Source organism: Octopus bimaculoides, chromosome 2 (assembly GCF_046866305.1).
Source record: "Octopus bimaculoides isolate indiv1 chromosome 2, ASM4686630v1, whole genome shotgun sequence".
NCBI lineage: Eukaryota > Metazoa > Mollusca > Cephalopoda > Octopoda > Octopodidae > Octopus > Octopus bimaculoides.
The window spans coordinates 37,909,264-37,927,799 of record NC_142929.1 but is presented as its reverse complement, the minus strand read 5'-3'; the positions used below and the strand labels follow the sequence as shown (position 1 = coordinate 37,927,799).

Here is an 18,536-nt window from a genome sequence, read left to right as displayed (position 1 = left end):
AATAAATCTACTGTACAAGCATTTTCTATTTTCAAAGTTATTGCACTTGAAATGCAAAAAAAACAGAACCCACAATTTGACCTCTTAAATAATAAATTATTTTCTACTTCAAACAAAACACACACACACAAAAAGTGTAAATGTAAAAATGTAAGCATTTATTGTTTTGTTTTTTTAACATAAACAGAAAACCATAAATTATTGGAAGCAAAATATTGTCAATTAGGTCAATACTTGACAGGTATATTTATTGCATAGATTTCAGAAAGACACCAGCATGGTTGTGTGATTAAGAAACTTGCTTCCTAACCATGTGGTCTTGGGTTCAGACCCTCTGTATGGCCCCCTTGGGTAAGCATCTTCAATGATAGCCTCACACCAATCAAAGCCTTGTGAGTGGATTTGACAGACAGAAGCTGAAAGCAGCCTGTCATAAATATATATATATATATATATATATGCATGTATGTGTGTGTGTATAATTAATAATTATGTGCCTCTGTGTGTGTGTGCACCCTTGTCTTGACATCATGTGACAATTGTAAATGGGCATCACCATCAAACAATGAAAACACAAGGGCATTTAGTCATAGAAAAGTGAACATTAAATGATAATGATAATTAACTATGATGACTGCAACAGGATTTGTACCTTAATACTACAAGTCATTTTTACTGCTGCTCTGCTGATTCTGCCATCTGCTACTCTTATCAGCATATTGATAGTTAATATTATCTGTTGGTAATTTATTTAAATGTTACTTGAAACAGTAAGGTGGGTGAAAGTTGCCACATATGAAGCGGAGAGTTGATGTTTATTTAACATAAATTAGGACAAACAGGTAAAGGTGTGGCAAATAAAGACAAATATATGGTAGGTAATTGTTATTTTTTTTTTTTTTTAATAATTTATATATTCATTATTATAGCTTTTATAGAAGAATATTCTTCTGAATACCATTCAATGCTGAAGAAAGAATTGTACTTTTTCCAGCTAGTTTGATGGTAGTATTCAGAGTAATCAACCTTAATTAACAATCTTGACTATAAACCTTTATTTCTTTTAACAAAAGAAGTCACATAAAAGAAAACTTATGAATAATTATTTTTTCTTTAAATTGCACATCTCAAAGTCAGTCATGATGGTAAAACTTGGAAACCATAAACTGACAACTTAGTATGCTGTTTAAACAGTTGTGGGAACTTACATGATACTTTTTCAAAGCATCTTCATCATCTTCTTCCAACAGCAGTTGAATACGCTTCAACTGCAACAAATGTTCTTCATTCTCTTGTAGCTGAAATAAATATAATAACCCCCTGTGGTGAATAAAGAACAGGCATAGCATTACAGTAAGCAAAAGCACAATAAATATTCTGAAAGTCTGGTAATGAGTGAATAGCAGAATCTTTGAAACATTGGACAAAATACCTTGTAGTATTCGGCTGTGTCCTGGCATAACTACAGATTTCTGCCTCACCCTGACTTAGGATGTTCATAACTTTCAGAAAAATCGATATTTTTTAATGAAATTTTCTACGAATATGTGTTATATCATGTAGATTCTGAATATACAAAATTTTTGTGGGGGAAAGTGTTTTAGGAGGGGGTGGGGTGGGGAATTTCGGAAAATTCACCAGAGTCCTCTTCAATTCGTCTTAACTTTCAAGAAAATGGATACTTTTTAATGAAATTCTCTACAAATATACCTTGGACGATGTAGATTCTGAGGACATAGGAATGTTTGGGGAAAACAATTGAGGATTATTTTTGAGAACCGTTCCCCACTCGGGGGTGTTTCAGAACAAGTCCATATTTGTTTTATTTTCTCCGTTTTGTGCGTCCATAGATTTCTACCACCCACCCATCCATACGCACGCGCGCACACGCACATATATGTAATTAAAAAAGTTCAAACGTGGAATTATTCCATTCAATATCATGTTATTATAGATATTATGTAACAAATTATAATTTATACTTCTATATTTAACTGTGCCTGTATATTCCTTATTTTTGCTTTTGGTGCCTTTTACCTTTCTATTAGAAACGTTTATCTGGGAATTTACTTAAAGTGGGAAAAAAATTGTATGCAACAGATAAGTCGTCCTAATAACATACTTCTGTGTACCAGCTGTTATTTTTAGCATAACGAGTTTTCTGGTGAGGGCTTCATTTACCTTCATTGCCTGTTTGTTGCGTCAGTAGAAATCTATGGATGCACAAACGCACAAAACAGAGAAAATGAAACAAATATGGACTTGTTCTGAAACACGCCCAAGTGGGGAACAGTTCTCAAAAATAACCCCCAATTGTTTTCCCTCAAAATTCTTATGTCCTCGGAATCTACATAGTCCGAGGTATATTTGTAGGGGATTTCATTAAAAAATATCCATTTTCTTGAAAGTTAAGACGAATTGAAGTGGACTCCGGTGAATTTTCCTAAATTCCCCACCCCACCCCCTCCTAAAACACTTTCCAAAAAAAAATTTGTATATTCAGAATCTACATGATATAACACATATTCGTAGAAAATTTCATTACAAAATATCCGTTTTTCTGAAAGTTATCATCGAAAGTTGGAGGTGGAGGGTAGAAATCTGTAGTTATGCCTGTGTCCCTTTACATTCCGAGTTCAATTCTGCCCAGGTTTACGTCACCTTCATTATTTTATGGTTAATAAAATAAGAATCACAATATAAACGTCTATACTCCAGTAATATCACAGTTCAAAGACTGAAGCAAGTAAATGACTACAAAAGAAAAACTATGGAAAATAATATGAGAAATGATATGTAATCTTCTGAAACATTTTCTTGCTATTGAAATTGAGCAAATTCTTCCAATAACAATAAATCACAGAATTTTAAAATATTTCCGAATTTTTAATTTTTTCATTTTTAAAAGTGTCATGGCCTATATATATATATATTGTTATAATTAATCAAACTTCAGATTTACTAACAGTATCAGATAAAAACTGGAGCTGATAACAGCAATAGGAAGTATTACATTTTGAGTACATTCATTTTGTTTTTTCATGCTGGCATGGATTAGATGGATAATAATAGTAAAATGTCTTATACCAGCGAACAAAAGTTGCAGTGAAATTTCGTTTCTGTTGTGAATGAAGAATAACCAATTATATTAAAATAATCTCCCTTATCCTCATCATTTACCTTGAGTATGACTTGGTACCCTGTCACCACCATCTTTATGTCCCTTCCAACTGCTCTTATCCACCTCACATAATGCAGTGCAGCCATGTATTTCCCCTATAGCAAGATACCTGTGCATGTCACAATGTCATTCTTTAGACTTCAACACCTGGTATAAAGCCACCTCTCCCATAGTCAAAGAAGCCTTTTTCTTTCTTCTCTCTCTGTCTTGCTGGTGTCACAAAAAAGGTACCCAGCACATACTATAAAGTGTTTGGCATTAGGAAGAGCATCAGCCATAGAAACCATGACAAAGCTAACACTGGAGCCTGATACAGTTCTGTGGCTTGGAACCTGTCAAACCATCCAGCCCATACAAGCATGGAAAAATGGACATATAATGATGATGATGAAGTGAATCTTGGTTCTGGTTTCAGACAACCTAAGTTGATATGTTAATGTTGCCTATGAAAGAAAAATTAGGCAGTCAAATTTTTCACAAACTAACTCCAAATTGTAACAAGCTAGAAACTGAATGAGGTGAGAATTTATCAACATCATATGAAAAAATAATCGATATTCAAACTATGCCTTCTAAATGCTCAAAAAATAAATGGAAGAGAAAAATAACCACATGAAGCAAAGAATAGTAATAAAGAAGAGATTTTACCTTGTCAAGTCTTCTTTTGGCATTTATTTCTTTCAGTCTTCGAATATGTTGTTCACGGCGTTCTTTTTGCTGTTCAAGAGTTATTTGAGCTTCTGTTGTCTGGAGGAAAAAAAAACAAAAAAAACAAACAAGCAATAGCATTTTATCAAAGACGTTTATAATGCTGAACAACTTTATTATTTTTTTAATATCAACTAAGGCAGTATTTATTTTCAGCTATTTTGACTCAGACAAATAAGTTTAATGCACTATCTTGTTCTCATTCCCAAACTTCAATTGAATTTTTTTTTTATTCATGAAAGTATCAAAATAAACTACATGAGGTACAATATGATAAAACATTATTAATTATTAACAGTTATGACGGTGATTATCATCACCATTGTCTATTTAATATCTATCTTCCCATGCTTTCATGTGTCAGATGCCCTTCCTGTCACTGTCCCTCTCCATTTTCCAGGCAAGGTAATATTTCCCCTTGGCCAGACATTTTTCACAGAAGACTTGAAACAAATGACAACTATCTCATAATGTCAAGACAAGAGAACACAAACATTCACATACAAGTTTCTTTCAGTTTTCATCAACCAAATGTGCTCATAAGGCTTTGGTCAACCCAGGGCTAGAGTGGAAGATACTTGCCCAAAGTACTAGACAAAGAGACTGAATTAGTAAACCATGTAGCTTGTAAGTGAACTTCCTAACCACACCCCCATGTGCAATCTTTTTTACTTCACATAAATATGTTGAACTTTTGAAAGTATTCATTAGTAAATATCTTCTTAACCATTATCTATTTAATCAAAGCTAAAGTCTATCTCATGGATGAATGCTTGCAATTTTATTAAATTGATTAAAAAACATTTCTTCCAAGTACTTGAACAGTTTGCTACATTACATTGAGAACTTCATTTGCTATCCTGCTTCATTAATTAAAAGGGGGTAAAACCTAGAAGAAAATAACAATAGTCTACATTGCCAATAAAATGTTGCTAAAACTTGTAAAATAAATTTGTATGCAAGATGTAAATTTATTACAATATCTATTTGTATATATTCTGCTTCAAGGTATTGGTGTCATCATTATTTAACATCTGTATTCCATGATGGTGGGTGGGTCTTTTGGTTTGACAGCATTCGACTAGCCTGAGGGTTACATTGGTCTCCAATGTCTGCTTTGGCAACATTTCTACAGCTGGATACCCTTCTTAACATGAACTGTTTTAGAATGTATTGGATACTTTTTTCGCAAGACACCAGTATAAGTGAGGTCACTGAATAACTCACAAGACTCTTTTTGACATAGTAGAGCGGTTAAAAGTAGAAAAGAGGGACAGGAACTGGTGTCTTGCTGTAGAAGAGATACATAGCTAACTCAGCAGGATAGGGAGAAAGGATGGTGAAAATGAAGTATCAAGGTGTACCCTCAAGGTACAAAGTGAGAATCAAGGATGGCTAGGTAGGTTTACAAGACCGTGAAAAACATTTTCAGCTTGTGGCTATAGGAAAAGACACTTGCCTAAGATGCCATGTAATAAGATGCCAAACTATACAGTCACAAAGCAAACTCCTTAACCACATAATCATGTCTGTACCTGTAATGTAATACAGAACCATTCTTATACTGCAAAGTACAATGTTCTCCTCAAATACTGTATTGAGATGCATATAACAGAAACACTATACTGCTATACACATAACCAGTGAAGGCATATGACTTAGTGGTTAGGGGTATTCACTCATGATCGTATGGTTATGAGTTTGATTCCCAGTGGCACGTTGTGTCCTTGAGCAAGACACTTTACTTCATGCAGCTCCAGTCCACTCAGGTGGCAAAAATGAGTAGTACCTATATTTCAAAGGGCCAGCCTTGTCACACTAAATCTCCCTGAGAACTATGTTAAGGGTACGCATGTCTGTGGAGTGCTCAGCCATTTGCACGTTAATTTCATGAGCAGGTTGTTCCATTGATCAGATCAACTGGAACTCTTGTCATTGTAACCGACCGAGTACTAGTTAGTTATATACATAACCAATGATAAAAATATAAAGAATATACATAATGTTCCTACTCAAGCCATAACCGTTATTTAGTACCTACAACGCAGTTCTCAAACAGTGCAGTGCAGCAAGTATCTAGGTGTTGCAGATGTTTTAGAAGTATAATTTAGGGCTTTAGAAAATCCCTACTCATGCTTGAGGGTCTTGAAAATATATTATTCATAATATTGCTATATATATGTAAGTTTAGTAAAACCAATTAACCAACATATATATATAAACTATCAAACATTCCTTCATAACTTGCCATGTGAAGTGTGCCAATAATTTTTTTTATTTATGACATTCTGTACACTTCAAAGTCAAGAACACTGAGAATCTTTCATCTTCAGGAATAGACTGCTAAACAGCACCCTCCCCACACTATAAATCACCGTATGCCGGAATGATGAGGAAGGTATATTTGGAAAGCTGGATCTATGACTCACATCCAGTCGTTCGACCGTTGGTTGATCAAAGCTACAGAATGACAACGGCGCCAGTAACGTAGACCAGAAACACCCAATCTTTTATTGACTGAGTCTTCGATACTAAAAAAATTTTAAATGTTGAAACTCTTGCGAAAAGGAATTTATTTCACTTAAACTGGGCAAAATATATTTAAATTTACAAACCTATTCAACGAAAGTCATAAGATGTGGCCTAATGATTATAGTGTCGAAACTAAAGTATAATTAGAGGAAAACACTTTGTGAGAAAGACACAGAAAAAGGAAATCGCGAAAAACTATCAACACCACTAATAGGGGGATGTGAGAATATTTTTCAAAGCAAAATATAAACGATGTTTATATCTTGCGGCTGTTTTGTCAATAAAATAAACAACATATTTAATTGGTGGACCAACGAGAGCGCTAACACATGGTCGTTCAGCCTGATACAAATAACGAAAACTCTTCCAATATATACCCTAAAGGGACAGATACGCAAAGCTTAAGAGAGGATGGGTATGTCTGGAACGCCTTTGAACGCAGATCTGCTCAGAAGATAAACAATAAGTCATTCGAAATTTGAAGAAATGGTATTTCGATATGACTGATAATTAATATAATATTCATGACATATCACTTTATTTTACACTGTCACCACAAAGACCTAACATTTGATGTTCGCATATTGTTCTTTCACATTTTTCAATTCTTCAAATGAATATCTTTTACAATAGTAGTAGTAGATCATTTTGACTTCCCCTACAATACTTAATAAGAAATAAAGATTAAATTTTTTTTAAATTTCATTAAAGAAGCCTTTGTTTAATTATTCAACCTTTTATTTTGGAGTTGTACTTGATTTTAAGTAATTCATCATTTGCATGCGTGTGTAGCGACGGCACTACTTGAATAAAATGGCCATAACTGAGAATCGAAACCATGCTGCGGGCTCAGCAGCTCGATGCAAGTTCATCTCTATGAGGAAAATTGCAAGGGTGGGGGGGGGGGAGCTATATGTATTCTTTTACTAATTTGAATTTTGTTGTAAACAAAAGCGAATCTGTTTCAATCTAACTATAAACAGCGACAATCTAGTTCTCTTCTGTTCAATTAGAAAAACAAAATATTGTATTTTGAGAATTATAATAAAAACCGTTAAAGCCATGATCTCGGACGCTAACTAAAAAGGGATACAGAAATCTTATCGCGTGCACTGAACATATGGACTACTTTGTTTATTATTAATCTTTCGCGCACTGGGTAATAAATCTCCTGATATATGAAATATAAAAAAACGTGATGGTCATTATGGAACGACTCTGATCAGGATAATGCAATGTAGAGAAAAAAAATAGGGCATTGAACATGAAGATAAACGACTGAATCTATCTTTATAAACGAAATAAATGAGGATTTAATATACAAAGCATTTAATCCAATGGCTTACATATGCGTGTGTTTACATTTATCAGACTTTAGTGCTGATTCTAAAGTGAAATTTAAATGAGAATCTAGTTTACTATGACTAATAATAGAATAAAATCTAGAGAGTTAATAATATTCTAGTACCAAAGTGCAAATTTAATTTGAATCGTATAAAGTCCTTTCACGAGGAAACAATTCAAATTTATTTAGGCCAAAAAAAATCAAATAAATAATATATAAAAAGGTCTATGCGTGTTTAGAATACAACAGATATATATATATATATATATATATATATATATATATATATATATATTATATATATATATATATATTAGAGCTCCAGCATGACCGCAGCCACATGGCTGAAACGAATAAAAGGATAACTGAATTGTTTATGTTTTAATTTCAGAAGAGTCATCGTAATAAACACTAACTAGTTGTTGTTAATCAGTTTTATCGACTATTTCCGAAATATAATTATATTAGTTTCAACAACACACGGTTCCAGATCGAACCACAATTCTTGCAAAACAAATTTACAATAAATGTTTATGTGTGCGTGCGTGCCTAATTCACGAAACTCTCGACCCCTTGAGTCACTGTGTAAAAATTACATACATACATACATACATCAGTATATGCACGCACGCAGGCACGTAGGCAGGCACGCGCGCGCAAGCGCACGCACACACACCTACACACATACACAATTTTAAAAAAGAAGTTCGATAATGTTGATCTTAGCAGCAGTGAAGGAAGAAGCCATTGCTGCGCGTATGTATGTGAATCATTCATTGACTTGCTAGCCTTTAGAAGCAAATAATTGACATTTCTTCAACAAGCTTGTGTGCCATCACAAAACTTCCATCATCCGTATCAAGACTGCTGCTACTCACAATTAAGTGGAAAATATATATTTATATAAAGTAAGGTTTCTTCTTATTCTGTTCACGGAATTGGGGGTTTCTCTGTCAGGTCTTTTCTTTCCATGTTCTGGTAATTTGGTTCTGACGCCTTTCAACGAAGGGATTAGTCACGGGCGTTTTAAATATTAGAAAAGGGTTTTAATTTCATTTTCTTGGTTTTAAAGTGATTTCCTTGACATTTTGGAAATAAAATATCATGAATAGCACAGTATAAAATCTTTTACTGACGTCCTTTTCCTGAAATATACATCGTTGCTGCTGCAATCCTACAATGGCTTTTTCCAAATTCTAATGGCCATTATTTTTATTTTAAATCGATTTAAAAAGGTAATATCCATAGAATTGTGGACTAAAAATCTAATATTAGCTCTAATTTCTTAAAGCTCCATCACCATGTGAGGTAATATTAACGTATACCTAGTAAATTTTTTTGTTTTCGAAATAATTTCGATATTCCCTCGACATTCTTCCCATTCAGTGAACTCACAGAATGGCTGGCTTGGTTGACGTGCATTATTTTTATCTATTATTATAAGATTTTAACAGCCTCTCTCTTTAAAACTTCCAAATACCTAAATTAATTTCAATATATAGCTGAAATGTTTTAGACCTTTGTTTATTTTTTTTTAACCATTTATTGTAAATTCTTGAAGTGGACTCATTTAACGAGACCCATATCGTCCATCCCACTCAATCCGCAAAGAATGGAGAGATGCTTCTGTCAACTAATGCTCAACTATTTCAAAATTAAATATTAGAATGACGATAAAAAAAACATTTCTTTTGAGAGTTAAAAAGAAAAGCAGTTTGAAGTAAAGAATTGATGCAATATCTTGGATTTTTTAAACACAAGTACAGAACAAAATTACTTGAGTTATACAAGTAAAAAATTTTGAGTTAAATCTGTTTAATTAGCAAAAATTTTTGAGTTAAATTTGTTTAATTAGCAAAAATTTTGAGTTAAATCTGTTTAATTAGCAAAAATTCTTCAAACGTCAATTTTGGAACAAAGCAAAAATGTGAGGGATTTTAAAAAGACGAAATGTAACTTTACAGTTTTATATAACACTCAATCGAGATCCTTTCAGTGGTTAATATTTTTATTTAAAAAAATAAATTGGTAAATTATTTCAGCTATGAAATGAATACAGTTTTTTAAGAGTGAAATTAAAAAGATAATTGAATCAGAACTCGCTATAATGAAGAGGGTTGTGGAATGTATTTAATGATGGAAGTTGGATTGAAAGAGCTAAATAGTACATAAATTAATTTTCAATGAAGGTCTTGACAAAATGCTTTTTCTTCATGGATTTGACTTTATAAAACTTCATTTTCATTGATAATTTTTTTATAATTAGACCCGTAATTTTCCCATCTTTCTGTTCATCAGAACCGTCGGAAATTACTCGTTCTTTTAGGTAAACCACCCCTCAAAATGAGACGGAGTGTAATAAAAATTTACCGGAAAGTTACCCCTATCAGACTAGCATCTGAACCTGTGTCTCACGTAGATATAAACACAATAGAATATATTTAAACGGCATGGATTTACAATTGTACTCGTCTAGTTTTGAGAGTGAAATTTATACCCGTCTCATTTTGGGTAAATGTATGCTTTTGATGTATTTTGAGCGATTCTGATCATCAAAACAGTCGGAAATCACTCATTATTTATGTAAACCACACCTTCAAAGTGTGACTGGTGTAATGGTAAAAATTTACCTTTTCGTTTTCTCGTTTTATGACAAACATGACGGTTTATTTCTTTAACCTCAGCCCATCATAAATAAGCCTAAAAAATACCAGCTCCCTTGAAGTGGAATTATGATGCCGTTTACACCACATGTGAGCTTGTTTTCCTTTAGCTCTGCATTTCTGCTTATCACTATCAAATTAACTTGTAATCATTTGTAAGATCCAAAATCAATTGCATATATACTACATCCTTATATTTATTTTCGATTCATATTTCAAATGAGTGGATTTTAGATCAATTTCCTCTGATTTTTGCTCTGTCCAAATTTTAAAAAATATGAGTAACCAGAGTATCCACTTATCACGTTATAGTTGATATTAATTCTACAAAATTGTCTCTCCGCTCCATCATTATTTTCAGCATGCATCTCATAACACAGCGTCCAATTCTCAGTAATTAACAAAATAACAGAATTATTTACAGTTTGTACCAAAAAAAAAAAAGAGAAAAAGTAAAACGTATTTGTTTTGTAGATAAATACGATCTATGTAAGTTTTATAAATGTTTATCTCTGCCATAAAAACATTGCATGTTGTCACTACACTTCGCAATTTATAACTCTGCAAGGTTCATAGCAAATATAAACTGCTTTAGATTTTTTCCCCTAACATCTTTAGATCATTCAGTTTCTTTAACTGATACTCGAAACATTTTTGTTATTAATATCACTAACACTTTTGCAAACCGAGCCGTCCTTTCTGCTAATTCTTATACACAATTTCGCTTCTTCCGAGATGATTTTCTCTTGAGTCTAATCTGTATCACTATCTCTATATTAATGTATAAATCATGTTTAAAGTTTATGAACTCCCTTCAATGCATTGGCTTTTCATTAGTAGACTGGACTTTTGCATTTCTCACTGCTAAGTTGTTGGTTTTCTTTTTACTTATTTGTCATATTGAAATTATTTTAGCGGCGAAATTTTGGTTTAAGCACCCCATAATAACTCCTCATTTTTATTTTTTGGAATTTTCAGTAAGTCTTTGTGAATTTGTGTTCTGCACACAAGAATTTCATTCATACGATTATGGAAAGAAAATTTTTTTTTTTTTAATTTTACAAACTCTTTCCCTTTAAATCTTAAAAGTTCCACGTTTTGAATCTTTTAAAAAATATGAATAGTCCGAATTTTTTTGCTTAAATTCCGGCAATATACCACCTTTAGGTGCATCAGCATTCCATTAAATGTGTTCATGTGGAGAAAAATATTGAAAAACATCTATACGTGTCAGAGTGACAAAGACACGAGGGCAGTATCAGGTGGTCGTAATATGTGCTAAAAATAACAGCTAAATTGCCCTTAAATCATACTGCAAAAAAAAAATTTTTTGCATAATCGTATGAATTCCCATCTGTAGAATACAAATTCGCAGAAATTTTCTGACCCCCTCCCCCCAATAAGGTTATGAAGGGTTGTATGAGGTGTTTAAACTAGAATTCTGCCATTCTAGCTATTTGTATTACGCATAATATAAAATGACTTTTAGGACTAATAAATAAATAGATGATGTTGCTTGGTAATAAATGTTCATGAAAAATCTTATACAAGTGGTAATGATTAAAAATTGGAGAGCAGTAATCCCAATAAAAAAAAAAATCAAGTTAACTTCATCGAATTTGCTTAACATTTAATTGGCATGAATAAGTTTTAATTTCATCAGTTTTAATTTTTTATCTTTATACCAGGTCTTAAATAATTTATGAAATCATACTTCATAAAGAACTTTAAGAATCAATTACTTCATATGACCATTCAAATCATAGTAACATTAATTATATAAATTTAAAGGTAAGATAACTTACCAGAGTGAATGGCAATTGGATTTTATGAACATTAGCTTCATAATACTCATAGTCAGCCCATTTTGCTAGCTCTTCATGGTAGTTTACTGCCATATGTGTGTGGTGTTGTACTAACTCCTGTAGCAAGGAAAAATTTGGTTAATTACACTCCACTGCACAAGTAGAAATCATTAAAAAAAAAATCAGCTCAAGACTGAAATTTTTAATTTATTATAACAAATTGTTTTAAGAGGTTAATATAGAAATATACAAAGTATCAATTGTATAATAAAGACATTGTACATTTACAGCAACAAAAACTTGTCACTGCTTATAATTTTCTTTTTTCTTTTTCTTTGTCTCTTTGAAATTTCAAGTTCTGAAAGGGTTTGGTTATCAGAAAGTAAACTTAAAATCAGCAAGTTTGGAAACTGATCAGTAAAAATGTCAAAAGGTTATGATACATCAAAAGCATATGATGCAACAAAACAATATGTCACTAAATCACAAGACTGGTCAGTAGGTTCTGGAATGGTGTTGCAGCCAGCACAGGGGGTAGCAGTCACTCTTCCAGGAATCATGTATGGTAGCGGTTCTCAACAAGGTATCAGTGTAAATACTGGTTACCCTTATGGTCAGCAAAGCATGTTTGTTAATCAGACACCAGGTATGTTTAAGTTTCTAAACTTTCAAATACTTTCTTAGTGTAGCCATTGTGAAAACATTTTGACCAAATCCAATAGCTTTTAATGGTTTATAATGTTTTTTTGTTTTTTTTTTTGGACCAATTTTCAGAGATTTATTGAAGAAAAAAAAATTAAGCTATTAAATATTTGATTAAGAATATTCTACATTTTTTTTTTTTTAATATTAATTATATGAAAACATTTGTTTTCAACATTAGAATGCATTTAGATTACATTAAAAAAATTAGCCAGTTTATCTTGTGATAAATATTTTTAATTTTAAATTTATTTAACTTTATTTCAAGTAAGTCTATAAATATATTGATGTTTGTCAGAAATTATTTCTGAAAAATATGAGTAAATCCTCCAATTATATTTTTTTACATCATTAAAATCTCAAATATATTTGATAAAATTCCTTCTTCACTACCTGTTACATTCATTTTTTTTTTTTTTTTTTGGTGTTAGCTTAATTAAAAAAAAATGTAAATAACCAATTATTTTTGGGAAATTCTTAGTAATAGAATCATGGTAAACTGAATATTGACAATGGAAACTTGGCTTCTGTAGGATTTTCATGTTAAAGTATTAGAAAACTAAATTGTAATTCAGTTACATTTTTTCTTTTTTTTTTTCTTTTTTTTTGAGATAAGAATTTTGATGCTGTTATAAGCTTAGATAATTAAAGGTTTTCATTATGTTATAGTAAGTTAATCAGGAACCATAGTAAAATAAGAAATATGTAACTAATTCAGATGCTTGAATGATTTTAATGAATTACACAATTTTTTTAATAGCTTTGAATAAAAGCATTTCAAAAATTTTACTCTAAAAGTTGCCCTAGGACTTTATATGAAATAAAGATACTTTTTACATTAAAAAAAAAACATCCAAAAGTGAGATTAAAGAAGTAAACTTATAAAGAAATGATCGTAAAACCTCTCAAAAAGAGGTGAGCTTCTCCAAGTAGCAATGTTTTCTTTCATTGTTTATCATGGATGTTGTTTTGCAGTGTATATTGTGCTTTATCACTTTCCACACAGATGAGATATCGCACACACATAACAGATAAGTATCTTTCTTTTTTTTTTTTTTTAACGTTTTGCTTGTTTTCTGCATTTTTATACTTTTTCATAGAAAAGCATAAAATTGCAAAATATAAAACTAATACACAACTTATACAAAAATATAAACTTATACAAATGCACATGGTTCACAAAAATGATATTCACTGAATTAACAATCATACATAAGAAATAAAGTAGACTATATTTGCAAAAGAAAAATCAATCAGAAGGGCACAAAATGTGTATATACTTCACAAAATTTCCAGAGATATCGCCCCTTGGGTTGTGTTAGTGTTTATATTTCAGGTGTATTTACAACTTACATCAGAAGAAATTTATATATTGGAGACAACAGATTAAAGTTGTAAATCATCTGAATATGTGGGTTAAATTTGTACCACACCTATTGGATGTGAATCCGGAATTTAAAAAAAAATTTTTTTTTAATTCATCATGCGTATACAGTTTATGTACACTATAGACATTAATTATATTTCATGAATGATTGTTAGTTTTAATAAATACTTTAGTTATTTTCTTGTTACACTTTCAATTATAATTTGAGAAAATATTTGGATCTAATTTTCTTCTGGATATCCTCTATTTAGGCAAAAATTTTCTTGTATTTAGAAAATATTAGGTAGAATACTATGTAGATATTTACAAACCACCCTCCACTTTTTTTTTATTCATACAGACAAATGTATAAAAATTTATTTATTTCTTATTGTAGGTATGATGTCTGTTGGACTTCAGAATTCTACCTATCCAAACCTCATGCAGATGAGTTCTGCACCATTGCCCCAGTATCAGATGTATGGAGCTGCTGCAGTACAACAGATGCAAGCAATGAATATGTCAGGAGCAAACTATAGCCAATTGCCCTACTCACAGCAACACAAATACTTAGACAAAGACCTAAAGTATTCAGATGTCTATATGATGTCAGCAGCAAATGCTTCTAACATGCCTATGGTTGGAAACCCAATGACATGCATGCAAGTGAAGAACAACCCCAGTGCTCCAATGTACACCTACAACAGCCAGGGTATGCCTGTTGCTTATTCATCAGCCAGTAAGAGCAGCAATTTGTCAGGTACTCGTAAGTAAAGGCATATAGAGATGGAAAAAAACTCTGCCTATAATTCAGTCTCATTGGAAAATTTACAAATCCAATTCATATTTCTTTAACGTCTGTAATGGGTTTTCCGTGACTTAATTTTTTATACTAAAGTGTTGATTAATTTCATTGTCTTTGTAGTATATTTCCATTTTAAGTAGATTTCAACCCAGACATATTTGTCTTATTAAAAGAAAACAAAAATGTACAGTATCTGTATTAACATAGTTAATTAAATATTGTTTTTAAAATTCTTTGCCATTTCTTTTCTTTTTTAGTGCATATGTGTGTTATTTACTACATTATTTAGAGCTAAATCTTCGTTCTGTTAGATGATTGAACAGTATCTTTCACACTATCAATATAGTATTTTTTAATAATACAATGTATTTGCTAATGAACATAGCATCTTTTTAATGAATGAGAGCCAATGACACCTCCAGCCTAATCTAAAATTTTACCTGGAACAAGCTTATAGCAATTGTTCTCCCAGTATCTTGTCAAGATGGCAGCCACCATGACCTTTGATGGGTGGCTCTAAGCAGATGGCCGAATTATTGTAGAGAGCTGCAGTTCTGGAAGTAATGATTTGTGTGAAAATCTGGGGGGAATGACAACAAACAGAAGATAAGTGAGCTGAATCAAGAGAGTATGCAACTTGATAGTTCAGAGAGGAGACAATGGCTATCTCTGGATCAGAAGTCATTATGTTGGAACTTGTCAGTTTGTTTTTAATACAGCACAAGATATTTGAATATGCAGCAGTAGTCTTGAGCTTTGTTGTAAGTTAGCAATTGCTCTGAAAAGGAAAACTAGTTTTCACATGGAGTTTTAGTAATGCTTTGGATGTGAAGTCAGATTTTATGTCCTTGTCTTTGTGGTAGCTTCTGAGGGTTTTAGTTATTTTATTCATACATATGTAGAGCTTGGTGCTAGACTTCTCTCGATTTGTATGGAAAATATCTTGCTATTGCAAGAAGTTCATGCCTGGATTTTAGAATACTAGCATGAAGTGTAATTGATACTATTTGAATTAAATTGTTAAATTAGAATTAACAACTAGCCACTCAATGTACTGAAGGAAGCGTGTAGGTGACAACATTAGTAATACCAGGCAATGACTACACTTTGCCAGAATTCTTAAAGATGTGAACTATAGAAATCTCAAATCTGACTATGGAGACTGGATCAAAAACAGAGATACTTGAGGAGATTAAAAAGATGACTACATCCATCTCCACTTGAGATGCTGCAATTCAGGGCAAAACCCCTGTATGCTCAGTGATGTTACACTACTTGGAAATAGGACACACTAGATATTTGTAAAGAAAGGAAGATCAAAGAGTTTGACAAAAATAAAAGGAAGCTTTTGAATGTAATGCTTAAAGATGTGTAAGTAATGAAAGAAATGATTTCCCTCAATAACTGTGTGGTGAATCTGGGAAGCATACAGTGTACTTTGTCAAATTTGATCAATACCAAGATTTTTTTTTATTTGTTCTCTTGCAAGTCTGCTAATGATTTAATTGAAGATCCATTAGCTCATTTCTTTACACTTGCTGTGAGTCTGTCTTTATTATGTTTCATTACTGATACATCTTAGACATGTGATACAATGCTAGTATATCAATATAGTTCTTAATCCCAGCTTTCTGGCCAATAAGCCCAAAATCTTTCAGTTGATTAATATAGAGGGCAATAAGAGCTGGTAGGAAAAAGAAAAAAAAAAATATAGATTTTGATAAAATTTTCAAGAATTATACTTACTTCAGCACGGCTAAGAGTTATTGCAGCCAAATGATTGGGATATTTTAACTGAAGAAGTCTGTGTAGGAATGAATCAAGATGTAAACCACCTAAATTTAGACGGCGACAATTCTCAGCAACAATTTGACCATTTATAAAGGGAATGACATGAGTTGTTTGATAACCACAGTCAACTATTAAAGCATTTGCTGATTCTGTTAATAAAAGAATAAGAAAACTTGCTAATGTATAGAGTAAATGTAAAAATTTAACATCTGTATGGAAAATTATTAATACAAAGATTGTTGTTAAATGCCAGATTGACAGACATTATCAAATTTAACAGTTCTGACCATTCTATATTTGTCTCAGATCAGATTGTGTCCTTCCTTTAAGTGAGTAAAATGTGCCAAAGGACATTTGGATGAAATTTTTAATAAGCGACTGTAGAAATTGGCTGGTATGGACTGATACAATAATATAAAACATATCTAGGGATTGATTAACTTAAAAAACAGTCTTGTCTGTGTCAAAGGAAAAATGTAAAATTGGGCTTGCATAATGTAGAGAGAAGATGAGTAAAGTAACTTATGACAGGAAGGAATTATGTTATCTAAAACAGTAATTTCATTTAACATGTAGACGGTAAAAGCTGTTATAATGCTGTTCAATGTCTGGAGTAATAGAAGGAAAATAACAGGAGTTGACATGAGAAACATTATCAACAATTTGCAAACTTTTGTAACTAATATTTTACTTTTTCTTGTTTGTCAACATGTGCATCATTCATTTTTCCCATCACTAGGGATAAGTATCTGTAGTTGAGGCTAACAGCTCAGCAAAAATAGAACTAAAATTCATAAATAAAATCCACCCGAAGTTATTCAATGCAGGATACATCTATTTTAAAAGCAATTTTCCAAATTCCCTATTGTTTTCATGTGAGAGATGGATACAAACGAACACATCTATCTTTTTTCCAATTTACCTGATGAAGAAAAATTGTAACAATAAAAGTTAATGACATGTTTGAAACGATTTTAAATGAATTATGAGAATACCTGGTTTTGGATGATTTTTGTACAAACTGAATAATGCATCATTGCCATAAGCAACTTTAGGAACATGGTAACATTCAAACAACAACTCAGACATTTCTGGAATGAAAACAAAAAAATATCTTTACAAATTTGTTATAAACAAGAAATCAACAGTTTGCTTCTCCAATACAAACACTCTTTATGATAGTTTAGCTAGCTAAAAATGCAGAAAGAAATTCAGACCCAGCACAACTGATGCAATGCTTCAATCATCATCATCGTTTAACGTCCGTAGAGCCAGCAGCTGCACCAGGTTCCAATCTGATCTGGCAATGTTTCTACAGCTGGATGCTCTTCCTAATGCCAACCACTCTGAGAGTGTAGTGGGTGCTTTTTACGTGCTAGTCAGGTGGGCCTGGCATCGATCACGTTCAGATAGTGCTTTTTATGTGCCACTGTTTTGTTTTGCCTGAAGGTTTATAATGAACGAACTGCAACTCTTTTGGATTCATTAGAATAAGTTTTGTAAGTGTTCAATTACAAGGCTTCAGTTGGCCCGAGGCTATAGCAGAAGACACTTGCCCATGGTGCCAAGCAGTGGGACTGAACCCAAAACCATATGGCTAGGAAGCAAGCTTCCTAACCACAGCTATTAAAAATAAAT

At 32.1% G+C, this 18,536-nt stretch overlaps 2 protein-coding genes across 11 annotated transcripts in view; one reads left to right on the top strand and one right to left on the bottom strand.

Annotated features, from left to right (window-relative positions):
• The window catches only part of LOC106873456 (actin-related protein 5), a 45,586-nt gene that overhangs the window by 11,500 nt on the left and 15,550 nt on the right, over nt 1-18,536 (bottom strand). For all 6 annotated transcript variants that reach the window (XM_014920818.3, XM_089343392.1, XM_089343399.1 and 3 more), the window contains exons 6-10: nt 17,894-17,989; nt 16,854-17,047; nt 12,235-12,351; nt 3,830-3,928; nt 1,209-1,298 (exon numbers count right to left, since the gene is read on the bottom strand). In XM_014920818.3, coding sequence (XP_014776304.1) covers nt 1,209-1,298; nt 3,830-3,928; nt 12,235-12,351; nt 16,854-17,047; nt 17,894-17,989 — 596 coding nt within the window. The remainder of the gene's footprint in view (nt 1-1,208; nt 1,299-3,829; nt 3,929-12,234; nt 12,352-16,853; nt 17,048-17,893; nt 17,990-18,536) is intronic.
• On the top strand, nt 675-15,340 carry LOC106873457 (uncharacterized). 5 transcript variants are annotated; one of them, XM_089343415.1, is made up of 5 exons: nt 8,470-8,674; nt 10,451-10,519; nt 10,791-10,918; nt 12,591-12,880; nt 14,700-15,340. In XM_089343415.1, exons 4-5 carry the CDS (start codon nt 12,658-12,660, stop codon nt 15,074-15,076), a joined length of 600 nt encoding a protein of 199 aa, XP_089199541.1. In that variant the 5' UTR covers nt 8,470-8,674; nt 10,451-10,519; nt 10,791-10,918; nt 12,591-12,657; the 3' UTR covers nt 15,077-15,340. The 5 variants fall into 5 exon arrangements, with proteins under 5 accessions (XP_052832376.1, XP_089199541.1, XP_089199548.1 ...); XM_089343422.1 differs by lacking the exon at nt 10,451-10,519; XM_052976418.2 differs by lacking the exon at nt 10,791-10,918.

Bases quoted from the DNA above. Each gene is read 5' to 3' on its own strand.
- LOC106873457 (XM_052976416.2), top strand. From the start codon at position 12,658: ATGTCAAAAGGTTATGATACATCAAAAGCATATGATGCAACAAAACAA. The intron at 12,881-14,699 runs GTATGTTTAAGT...TTCTTATTGTAG, and splicing joins GTTTGTTAATCAGACACCAG to GTATGATGTCTGTTGGACTT.